Source organism: Channa argus, chromosome 20 (genome assembly GCF_033026475.1).
Source record: "Channa argus isolate prfri chromosome 20, Channa argus male v1.0, whole genome shotgun sequence".
Classification (NCBI taxonomy): Eukaryota; Metazoa; Chordata; class Actinopteri; order Anabantiformes; family Channidae; genus Channa; species Channa argus.
Genome location: NC_090216.1, coordinates 12320055 through 12332343, shown reverse-complemented (window position 1 = coordinate 12332343; position 12289 = coordinate 12320055). Strand labels below are relative to the sequence as shown.

The 12289-nt window shown below is 38.4% G+C and overlaps 1 protein-coding gene across 2 annotated transcripts; it reads right to left on the bottom strand.

Annotated features, from left to right (window-relative positions):
• Nucleotides 1–478: 478 nt before the first annotated feature.
• Nucleotides 479–11425, bottom strand: nlrc3 (NLR family, CARD domain containing 3). 2 transcript variants are annotated; one of them, XM_067489033.1, is made up of 19 exons: nucleotides 11191–11425; nucleotides 9503–9670; nucleotides 8211–8474; nucleotides 6185–7931; nucleotides 6007–6093; nucleotides 5744–5827; nucleotides 5170–5253; nucleotides 4817–4900; nucleotides 4608–4691; nucleotides 4304–4387; nucleotides 4065–4148; nucleotides 3637–3720; nucleotides 3182–3265; nucleotides 2841–2924; nucleotides 2562–2645; nucleotides 2293–2376; nucleotides 1633–1716; nucleotides 1341–1424; nucleotides 479–1168 (listed from the first exon to the last, which is right to left on the bottom strand). In XM_067489033.1, exons 2-19 carry the CDS (start codon nucleotides 9624–9626, stop codon nucleotides 1078–1080), a joined length of 3405 nt encoding a protein of 1134 aa, XP_067345134.1. In that variant the 5' UTR covers nucleotides 9627–9670; nucleotides 11191–11425; the 3' UTR covers nucleotides 479–1077. The 2 variants fall into 2 exon arrangements, 1 of the variants encoding a protein (XP_067345134.1); XR_010911892.1 differs by lacking the exon at nucleotides 479–1168 and adding an exon at nucleotides 1838–2008 and having other exon boundaries at nucleotides 1369–1424.
• Nucleotides 11426–12289: the final 864 nt, after the last annotated feature.

The window sequence follows — 12289 nt, the reverse complement described above, 5'->3', positions numbered from 1 at the left end:
TAAACAAAGAAAACATCACACTTAAGAAGAAAAATTACTGAAGTCCAGATCTGAGAGAGAGAAAACAAAAAAGACACTGCATAAAAATAATAGATGAGTGATAGGAATAAAAACACTAATCAAAGGGAAATGTAAACAGACAGATCTTGATCTGCTTTTCGGGGTGTCAATGTGACACTTAAAGTTTAGGAGCCATTACTTCAAAGTAACCTGTTATCACCATCACTTGTAGCTTTCTTTCTGGTGTAAAGAATAAGCAACAAACCCTAAATGACCTCAGAGACCTGCTGAGACCACAAGGCTGCAGTAAATTTCCAGTTTGAACAGGTGCTTGGCTATACAGGCCTTAAAAATAATCACAATAATCTTAAATATACATACACGCAAGCATACAGTGTACTTATACAATATGCGTAATGAAGGTATGATAAACCAGACCACTCATGCAAACAACCAAAAAGTTATAAAAAGCTGTCCAGACACTATGAAATATTGCATTTATTACAATCTCTTCATGAAATAATGTCAGCACAGCAGACTGATGGACCAGTAGACTTGTGTTTTCATTAATCTTGGTCTTTGCAAAAATGACAAGTCAAACAAAACTGTTATGTCAATGGCATAAAACAGATACAATTGTGCAAATAGAGCAACTATACAGAATGACATATTAATTAGGAAAACAACTAAAACAAAAGTAACAGTATTTTTAAAATAAATATGTTTTTATGCCCGGATGCCCTTCCTGACACAACCCTCCCCAATTTCTACCGGGCTTGAACTGGCACTGCACTGCTGGGAGGGGAGTGGGCTGTTAGGGGTTCAGCGTCTTGCCCAGAGAAACTTCGACATATAGCCAGGCCCAGTGATCGAACCACTGACCCTGTGGTCCATGGCTAACTGCCTTTACCAACTGAGCTACAGCCAAATAAATAGAAAATCCTCCAAATGCTGTGATATTTCACCCACCCCATAAAGCTTATCTTTGACTAACTTACATAGTATAGATCTTATGCAATGTTATTTCTCTTGTACATGTACAGTAGGTCCTTGAAAAAAAAGTAACTCTTTTCCTGGTCAGATGTCCACTACACAGCACGGAGCACTGGCTCTAATAGCGTCAGAAATAACCTTTGCACCAGACTCTCCAATGCCATTGCCCTGCAAACTGCAGAAACACAGAAATAGAGATGATAGTTTATTATAAGTGGAAGGACATGTGCAGAAGGACATGTGCCTTCTCTTTGTGATACAAGCTTAACACTGTAAATCATATTCATTTAAGGCTATAGATGTAAGAGGATATACAGTATGGAAGAGGTGCCAGAGAGAAAACCCACTTGATGTATGTCAGTTGGTGGTTCCCCTTTAAGGCTGTTGCAATGAATATGGCTCCATCCATGCCGAGAGAGTTCTCCTGCAGGCTGATGATGTAAAGAGAGACAAAAGAATGTATTCTTTTATGAAGCTTTTATTTTAAAATGCCGAATTCTGGATTTGAATGTTTGTTTCTAAAATGACAAAAAAGGAATTGAAGGTACTGTGCAGTTAACCAAATAGTATGTGAAAAGACTGAACCTCTGGCTAACAGTGTATGCCTTTGCAATGAAAGGTTTACTGCCTTTTACTTACTTCAGTGACTTGAGGCTTATGTTGCTTTTCAATGCATTGGCCAGAGCCTTCGCTCCCTTCATTCCAACAGTGTTCCCACGCATACTGAAAAAAGTTATTTAAAAATGTGCAAATGTTTAGTACAAAACATAACAATGGCTGTAGTGTTTGTAATATGATGTAACAACAGCAAAACCTAAAGTCCAAGAAAAATATAAGTAGTTACAGAGATTATGGACAATGCTGAATGCCGAACCAGGTCTTTCTCCTGCTTTATGTCACTCTTTTTCAGTACTGTTTCAACACAGCATGCAATCTTAAAGTTGTTTTTCATCACATCTGGGATACTGACAGATTCACAACCACTCAACCATTTAGAGGAAATAGGCTGTCAAATCTGTGAAGCATTGAAAGTGTACATGTTTTTCAGATAGATGTAGGAAAAAGTAAGAAATACGAAGAAAATTATTATCTCTCAATAATCCAAAAGACCTTCTTGTTATCATTGGAGCCAAATTATAACCTGTTATATCTCGGATATATTCAGTTGCAAGCAGCAATATTTACCCAGGAGCATTTCTAAGCTCTCTTTGTTTTATATTACTAGATTATCTTGATTATAATGTGTGGCTGAATCGGTATAAGCCCAAGGATAATTTGACACAGAGACTTTGGACTCACTCCAGTGTTTGCAAGGTTTTGTTGGACATCAGACCTTCTGCCAGGGCAATGGCGCCACTTGTACCCACAGAGGCCCCTTGGAGACTGAAATGCCAGCACACAAAATCATGTCCACATGGGAAAAATAACAGACAAATAGTCACACATATTGAAAGAACTTGTTCAATGACAGCTTTTATGTGAATATATACAACTGCCTTCTGTTGTCAGCTTTTATTCATTTCAAATGTACATATTGATCGATTAATGCACACTAGCATAATGCTAACCATAATGTATGAAGAGATGTGTTGGTTTTCAGTGCCTCTGCAAGAAAAATGACACCTTCGTTCCCAATTGCATTCTCCTGAAGACTGCAAACACATATAAAAAAAAATATTGACTATTGTAAATAACAGTAGAACTCTGTGGCTGAAATTCCACATATTTAGTGCCTGGTAAACCACAATCAGTCAATAAAATCAGAACAGGCTTTAATGACAAAATACAGTTTTGAATTTTTTTGGGAAAATTAAATGTATTAAAAACGTCTGAATTATTCGACCTACTCCAAAAGCTGAATTGTAGTATTAGAGATTAGAGCCTGGGCCAGGGCTTTAGTAGCAGAGGACTTAATGAAATTCCACTGAAGACTGTAAAAAAAAGAGATAGACATTAACAATGAGGAAAACGCTGCATATGTGTGTTTTCTGCAGGAGTGGAGAGTAACTTACTGTAGCACATTTACCCCAGCAGTTTACATACTGTTGGGTACTAGCATTAAGAATCTTGCATCAAGACTATGTTAGTAGAATTGTTTTTTGTGGTCCTCAGCAACATTTTCAAAGTGAGTGAGAGTTTTGCATGTGTCTCTATGCATGCTTGCATTTTCCTTTCAAGCCACACTTACTGCAAAGAGGTAAGGCCTTGATTGAACTTGATAGCTCCAGCTATAGCTTGAACACCTTCATCATGCAACAGGTTTGCTGTAAGACTGAGGTACACACACACACACACACACACACACATATATATATATAAATAAAATACACACAATAGAAAGCTAAGCAATGACTGAAAAAAGGACAGAATTCCTATAACACAAGTTAGGCAATAATATAGTTTCAAATACTACATTTTGCTATAAAATATGGCAATTCTTTATTTAATTAGGCAAAGGTAATTATAGAAATTGTCATAAAACACTTTGGATTTTCAGTTATGACAGTTCATTCAGTCATGTGGGATTTCCATAAACACCGGTCCTGAGTGACATATCATGCATTAACAGCTATTTATTGATCAGTCAAATGTTTCTATGCATCTGAGAATTACACGAACAGTGCTATTAATGAGATGACTCACTCGAGGTTCTGTAGAGTGTTGTTCTCATGCAGGGCATGAGCAATGTTCTTTGCTCCCTCCACCCCGATTGAGTTTTCTCTTAAGCTAACCAAATAGAAAAATACATTAAAGTGAAGAATAACAACATGCCATTAAATTGTGTCTAGTTCCATAGAAATACCATTGGCAGATGAGTGAGTTACAAAGGGTAGTGGAACAAAGGCAAGCTGACGTAAAATGTAAGGCTTCTATATTAAGCACTCATCTAATTTTATAATGCTAAAAATTGTTTGACAAGGTCAAAACAACATCTCTTGAGACTTGTATTAGCCCTTCAAGTTTGATTAGCAACACTTTTTTGGTGGACCAAGTCCTGACTGACACTAGTTGTAGGTTATTGCAGAAATACTACCAAGAAAACAGACACAAGTTTCATATTTCATACTCACTTTAAAGAGACAAGGCCATGGTTCAGTCTAAGTGCTGTGGTTAAGGCTGTCATCCCTTTGTTGCTAATTGAGTTACTCTGGAGTCTGTCCAAAGAAAAGTTAAAAAAAACTGTATTTCTGAGATCAACTGGGTCATATTTTACTGTATATAACCTAATATCTCATAAACCACCATGTTTAAATGAATTAGCTGTAGGAGTGTGTTGCTGAAGCTATTTAGGTATGTAGGTGTTACTGACTGAAGCGAAAGCAGACTGTGGTTAAGTTTCAAAGCCTCTGCCAGAGCTATTGCTCCTTTGTCCCCAAGCTGGTTACTACAGAGACTGCAGAGAAGAAAAAACATAGGCAGGACACATTACATCATCACATTTCGTGCAAAGTAAACCACTACAGGGTCAAAAGTATGCAATTACAAGCAACAAGTTAGTCTCTAAATGAGCCATTGGATCCCTAAATGCATGTAAACATGTAGAGAGGAGCTTGTTGTCTTGTGCTATGTGTAAAACATGTTAACAAAACTATATGAGTTAATTTAATCATTACATAAGCTTTGTGAGGGTCCGGTTTGTCTTCAGCGCATCTGCAATCCTTTTGGTTCCTCCTGCTCCGATCTTGTTCTTACTTATACTGAATCAATACATACATAAAAGACAAATGCATGACTAAGCATTAAGCATGGAAACAAACATTCAGCATGTCAACTGTTCATCAAATATAGCAACAATCACAAAAGAAACAAAGACAAAACTCACTTCAGAGATACCAGTTTGCGGTTGCACTGCAGCACTTCGGCAATGGCCTGAGCACCTTCTTCCTCAATGGCATTATTCTGGAAACTGATGAATCATTGGAGAAATACAGCAATTATACCAACTCAAACTGCCATTTATGGAAATTATTTTATCTGAAGTTTAAATATCTCCCTGCCTTGAACATAAGTCTATTCTAGTTTTTCATAGTCCCCCGTCCTCCCACGTTTTACTCAGTCATCTTGCAGCGAGGTCTAGGGTTTTACAGTTTACCATGTCTCATTTGATGGGATGCTCCTTGCTCATGAATGCAGGATTATTTTGTGCATAAACCAATCCATTGCAATTATACTCACTTAATTGATACCAGGGCTTGATTCATTTTCAGAGCTTCGGCCAGGAACTTCGCACCTTTTGAACCAATGTTGTTGTTCCGGAGACTAAATTATAAATATATATATAGATATATACATATAAATATAAATAGATAGTTAGACAGAACAATATATATTAATTTAGAATCAGATATATATCACTGTATAGTAATGAATATGCCTGTAGAATAAGCACAAACTTGACTATTTGTTGAAATTTCAGTATGTAACACAAAATTGCTGTTTTAAAAAATGTCAAGATAAACTCTGTGCATCAGTATTTACAGAATACTGGTCTACTTGAAACACAAAATCTGAGAGTGAATTATATGTTTATTCCAAAAATGCTGCAACTGAGTGCATATTTGCCTTCCTTGTCATTTTGGAATTCTGTGGTATAAATCACAGGCTACAAAGTTGGAGTAAATATTTATATTATAGAAATTAGCTTACCTATTGTATGCTTACTGTTCTGTTCAACATAAAATGTTTAAACATCTATCATTTATAAACATTACTAAGCAGGTATATGTCAAAGGCAACAAACAGATCTCACTTGAGAGAAGTCAGTGTCCGGTTTACCAACAGGGCTCGACTCAAGGCTTTGGCTCCTTTGTTGCTGATGGCATTTTCTGACAAACTGAGGGGGTGAATAAAAAAAGTTGCCATAATATGAAAAATAATCTAAATAATTATCACATTCATCATCATTGACAAAGAATCAAACAGCTACATAATAAATGCTCAATCAAGCAACTTCTTTGTATGAACTTCTGTGTAATGTTTTATCTCCATACGAAGTTGAAATTGGAATCTCACCTTATCTTCTGAATATGGCAGTCTTTGGCACTCAGGAGGCTTCCCAGCAATTCCATGACATCATCTTTGAAGTGATTATTCTCCAACCTGTGTATATCAGACAAAACACAAGTTTCACATTTCAGTCTTTCTCCTGAATATTAGGTTACAGACAGACAATGTTTTAATGGGAACTGACCTGAGATTGCTACAGTACAGCAGCTGTGGGAGCAAACATTTGACCGTGCTGTAATCCAAAGAGCTTGTAAGGTTGGTCTGTTCGCTGCACTCTGGAGACACATGCAGCAGATATCCAAGCACAACACAGTGAGCCCTTGTTAACTTTCCTGCTAGGCTACCGAGTCGTAAATCCTCCTCCACACTCCGTAACAGCTCTGTATGCTGCAGCTCCTGTAGACAGTAAGCCAGGTTGACTGCCCGCAGGGACACCACAGCACCCCCGCTAACCAAGAGGCCTTGTAAAAACCCTGCTGCCCAAGCTTTCTGATTGCCATCGTCTTTCCCGAGGGCCAACAGCCCAGCAAGAGGTTTCTGTACCATTGGGCACAGGAGGCCTGTTAGGAAGCGCACAAACACATCAAGATGACCTTCTTCAGCCTGTTGTGAGTGCTGAAAGGCACTTCTAAAATGGTTCTGGAAACCGATCTTGGGCCAGGACATGGTGCTTTCTGAAAACAAGTCAAAGATAGCCCGCTTGGAGGAGACATGATAGAACGTGGCTGCAAGAAACTCCTGCAGGGTCAAATGAGTGAACCGGTATGTTGTGCACATGACTGATTCCTCGCGAATAAGAACTCCGCCACCAAGGCTGCTTTGAGTTAATAGAAGATCTATACTATACGCCCTGAGGTCCTGCTCACTGAACGTGTACTTGTGCTTGAGAAGCCCATAAAATGCTAGTCGTCCAAGATTTCCCAGCAATTTACGATTGCTTCCGTGAAGCTGCTCCATCCTTACAGGCTCTCTGCCTCTTGGTTCACCTAATTCTGCCTTCATGATACAGAAGTGGGCATAGAGCTCAGTGCAAGTCCTTGGAAGGCCTTCTTGTGTTTCACTCTGCATAATGTACATCAGAGTATCAGCTACTATCCAGCAAATGCCTGGTATGTAGCACATCACCATTAGGATCTTATTGGACTCCAAGTGTGCCCATATTTTGCTTGCAAAATCCCCCTCAGAGAAGTGGTGATTTAAGAAGATCTGAATGTCCTTTGGACTGAATCCTGGGATCTCAGTTACCCTGTCAACCAGTCCTCCAGGGATAAGCGAGGCTACTCCTGGCCTGGAAGTCACCCACACTGCTACGTCAGGGAGCAGATTCCCTCGGATGATGTTAGTAATCAAGTCATCGATGGACACTTCTTTCTTTGGATCATTGCAGGGTGCTGCATCAGAGAAATTTAACTTGCAGCGGAATTCATCCAGACCATCAAATATAAGCAAAGTCCGGCATGGGCTGCTCAGGACCAGACTGGGTTCTGTTAAATGAGGAAAAGCCATTTTAACCAGCCTCTCAGCTGAAAGCTTCTCCAGTGAGTTGAGCTCACAAAATGTGAAAGGTAAAACAAAGCTCACATCTGTACAGATGGCACCTTGGGTCCACTGTCTAATGAAGTGTCGGACCCAGGTTGTCTTGCCAATACCGGCCACCCCGACTGTGAGGGAGACCCTGGGAGGCAAACTGACCCGGGTCATGGGCTCTAGAAGTTTTGACAGCCCCAACTGTCTGAGATGATTTCTTTTCTCTCCTCGAGTCGCCCCCACCTGCATTAAGTCATGTTCCTTTTGCTGGAGGTCAGAAAGTCCATCGACCATAAGTAAGGTTCTGTTTAAGATGTTTAGTTTGGGGCAGCTAACTGAATCTCTGTCTCTGTGGTGCTCAAACCGGCGTAACACTGTATCTTTGTGCTCTTTTGCCATGGTATCTGCAGAACAAGAAGTTGACAGGTTTACTTTTATCACCAGAAATTAGAAAACATTTTATTACACGAGTACTTTTCAACTTATTACATCACATGCACAAATTTATACTGGAGACATCCTTGAACAGATAATGAGCAGGGTGGTTTGCCATTTCTTGGTTAAGTACACTTTATTGTGCTGATGATGCTGGCCCCCTTATCCCCTGAGCTCCTGCATTTTTTTCCTTCACCCTTTAAAAGAATGAACAACATTGTGAGCAAATTGCATCTTAAGCCACGTACCATGGTTCACAATGAGCTGGGCCACCTGAGAATCTGAGCTCTCTATGAAACCTCGAAGGGCATCAGGGCCTTGACTACCCTTCCCATTGACAATAGTTGTGAGTATGTTAACCTGGTCCTGCAGTCGGCCCCCTTCCTTAATTGTGGTCTCCTCAGCTGAACTCAGCACATCCAGCTTTCCCAGGTGTGTCATCATCTCCTCCAGAAAGGTGTTTGTAGTAAAGTGTTGCAACTGGACTTGATGCCTTTGGATCCAACTAATCTCTAAACCAAAGCAGATCACAAAGCAGACAAAACTTTGTATCTTGATTATTAGATAGAAATGATTAAAAGTGAAATTTGACCTGGAAAATTGTTCTGTACCTGGAGAGTTTTCTTATTAATTTATAATTGATATTCAATGGCAATTTGTCTTTTTTTGTCTTTGTTTTGTATCCTGTTGGGTAATTGTCTTGTACAATACCTATAATTCTCAATAAATGTCTATTCTGCTTTTTTATTCCTCATTTTATTTCCTAACATTTACCCTGAATTTTAATCAATTTCACGTCTTTCCTGTAATGAGTTCCTCTGCAAACTTCCGTAAATGTCTAGTTAAGCAATTCCTGAAAAAGTTTATTTTTAAATTTAAAAATAATTACCAGCACTTGCAACCTTTCTAAATAGCATCAGGGTTTCCCCCTAGGAAAAAGGACATGGTAACCACTACGGTGTGTAGACTAACAGTAACTAGGTGACATCTAAACATTAGTTTCTCTCAATAAATATATATTGTAGTGGAATATTTAGCCTATTCTGCTATTTTTTTTTTACTTTTTTTTTCCTATGAAAGAGGAGGGAAATTGGAGAGGACCACTGCAAGAAACTTTGAGTGTGAACACGAACTCCAGAGTTGACTGGTAAAAATTAATTTCTTGCTATTGATAATGACAGCCTTTAACTTAAACGTAAAAAAAGAAGTGTAAAAAAAACACATACGTCTCTGTTATGGTGTGAACGTAAACTGGTTAAATAAACTTTTTAACAGCATAGGCATAAGGATCGGAAATAGGCTTTTCTTTCTATCTAATGTAAAATCATCCAGTATCATTATACTGGTTAGACTATTATACTGTTAGAATTCCTGAATATGATGTGGGCTACACTGATGGTAGTCTCAAAGTAATTAAAGGATTAATTTGAAGTGAATATTGATCTCAAAACTGGACATTTGAGAAAAATCAGGGAAACACAGGAAAGCAGCACCTCCTTTCTACAGACATGATGAATTTGATAAAAGAACAAACTCTTACCCTCTGTTTCTGCTTGCGATGAGAGAGAACCATTCCTAGACTGAAGATCTACGTAGCAGTCATCCTGCCACATGATGCGTTTGCTTCGGTCCATGATAGAATCATAATGTGCCTTCTTCTCCATGAGATTTTTTGTTTTTTTTTTCCCGAAGATGTTCCTGTATGTGTCTACGCAATGCAAAATAACATCAAGTAGACAATGTGCAACTTTATTTGGGGTACAAGTGGAACATGACTAAATCATTTTTTAATCTATTTTGACCTTAAGCTAGGTTTGATGAGCAGATGGTTACAGTTTGTACTTTTGAAGAAGGTTTCTGTATAAAAAATTTATATTCATTAACTACACTTTATAAACAATCCTATCCACCTTAACACATTTGATAGACATTTCAAAGTGCTTTATTTGAGAAACATCAACATAATTTGATGTTTGATTTGACAAATTGTATTGGCTCCAAACCTATATTTAAACATTTTCAATCTACTGTTCGCCAGATGTAGAGCGGAAAATGTTTTGGTCAAAGGAGTTTAATTATTTCATAAATTCTGCTGCTTCTTGACCTTATCTACGCATTTGATCCGACTGATTATTTTTGCTTCTCAGAAGTTAACAATTAATCTTAGCCACACCCTAGTTTCCCTTCCCTTTGTACAAAGTTCAGTCAGTTATTTTGGTTCTGTACTCTACAAAGAGAAGACTGTGCAGTGCCGGTCCAAGCCCGGTAGAAATTGGAAAGGGTTGTGTCAGGAAAGGTATCGGCGTAAAAACTGTGCCAAATTAACATGCGGACAATGATCCGCTGTGGCGACCCTGAACACACGGGATAAGCCGAAGGAACATTGAAAAAAAAAAACAACAATCAAACAAGTAAAACTCTACAAAGAGAAGACCATATACTGTGGATGCAATTCACTATAATTCTCTGCAAATTATGTTATTAGGTTCTCCCATTTGCCACCACGGCCTCCATTTGTCTTGTGATTCAGATGCACTTTTTTAAAATCAATTTTTAATTTATCTTTTGCAAAGCACATTTTTTTTTGCATTCACAGGAAATGTGGCATGTACTGTAAACAAGCCTATTTACACAATTTTACTGAATGTCACAGCACAGTCACAGTGCAAAACTCAATCCAGTGAAAGTACTGCAAAGCAAAAAAAATTAAGTTGTTTGAGGTTACATAGACACAGACAGGAAATGGCAAAAGCCTTCCCATGTGGTTTGTAACTGATCAAGTAACTTGTCACTAAGGAAGCTGTTTTAAACACCCAGACCTCAGATGTACCAAGTCAACTTGCTGGTTTCCGCTGCCAAAATTTTGTCTCATTAAGGAAAACTACTTAATAATATAACTGTTTTCTTAAAAAGAAAGTTCTGGGCAGCGTTTGAAAAGTTGCAACCCTGTTAAACAACTGTGTTGTAATAAATAGAAAAACAATTCTGTAAAACTACACATCATCATCACCAGGAAGAATCAAAAACATAACTGAATACCAACATTTGCATGATGCAACTATGTCGAAATTACTTTCAAAAACAAAAGAAGTGCAGGTAGGTTGTAAGTTAACACATATACATTATCAGATGTTAATAAATGTTGGCGATGTATTGTAGCTGGTATGGTAAAGAACTGTGAAAGCCAAAAGTTTGAAGTGTAGTGTGCACACCACAAAGGTAACTCACCATGGGGTTGTTGAAGTTGTCTGAAGTTGTCAGAGAATAGAAAATGCGGCCCACACAGATGTTTTCTATTTTACACCATAATTCTGACAAAATGAGGCTTAGGACAGCATGACTTAGAGGAATCTGTAAGAGTTGAAATCCACCGTAGTTGAAAACAAGCAAAGAAATGAAACAAGTCACGAATACACAGCAGGTAATGTGAACACTATTGCTGGAGATGCCGCTTAATGCTGCACCTCCTTCCTGTCTATCTAATCTGTCTTCCTGTGTTGTGGTTAGGAGGTCGAACAGTGAAAAGAAAAAAAAAAAATACTTTGCACTTGTGCATATAGCGTGACATGGCCCAAGGTCTAAAATTTAAACCACACATAAACATTTTAAGGTAACTACTGAACTAAACATTTGGTGATGAACCAGAGATGAAAGCTGACAAAAGATATTATTGATTTCTAAAGGAAAGTGGAAAAAGCTTCAGGCTGCAATGACGTAGTACTACTGTAGACAGGTACTAGTGTAAATAAACAAACCAAGTGTTTCTGGTAGGAAAACTATAAAGAACAAAGATGGGGAGCCCTGAGCCCTGAGTGGCACCAAGCACTACTTCATCATGAGAACATCACAATTTAATTCATAGATTTTATATTATTACAGAAAAGGCAGGATTTTGTTAACTGGTTAATTAATTTTTGATTTTTTGAAGTTTCTGCTGGACTGCAAGTTCCCAAGAGCACAGTGCAGGACAAGCACAAGCACAACTCTTGGAAACACAACTCTTCCAAGACCTGATTGCCCGGCAAATCTGAGCACTTGGGGAGAAGGGCTTAGTAAGACAGGTGACCAAGAACTCGACGGTCACTTTGACTGAGCTCCAGAGATTCTGTGGACGCAGAGTAGCTAGACAGTAGACTCTCCTCAGTGCAAAATACATGAAAGCCCACATGGAGTTTACAAAAAGCACCTGAAGAACTCGTTATCTGGTCTGATGAAATAATGAACTTTTTGGCCTCCATTCTAAAGTGTATGTCTGTAAGAAAACCAGGGATCGCTCATCATCTCAGAAGCACAGACTGAAAATCTGAACTTGAGAGAATTTGCAAAT

What these genes read in the sequence shown, in the direction of transcription:
- nlrc3 (XM_067489033.1), bottom strand. Translation starts at nt 9,626, where the DNA reads ATGGAGAAGAAGGCACATTATGATTCTATCATGGACCGAAGCAAACGC. An exon ending in ACATCTCTTCATACATTATG is followed by an intron (nt 2,377 to 2,561) that starts GTTAGCATTATG and finishes CTGGCATTTCAG; the next exon opens with TCTCCAAGGGGCCTCTGTGG. An exon ending in AAAACCTTGCAAACACTGGA is followed by an intron (nt 1,717 to 2,292) that starts GTGAGTCCAAAG and finishes AACTTTTTTCAG; the next exon opens with TATGCGTGGGAACACTGTTG.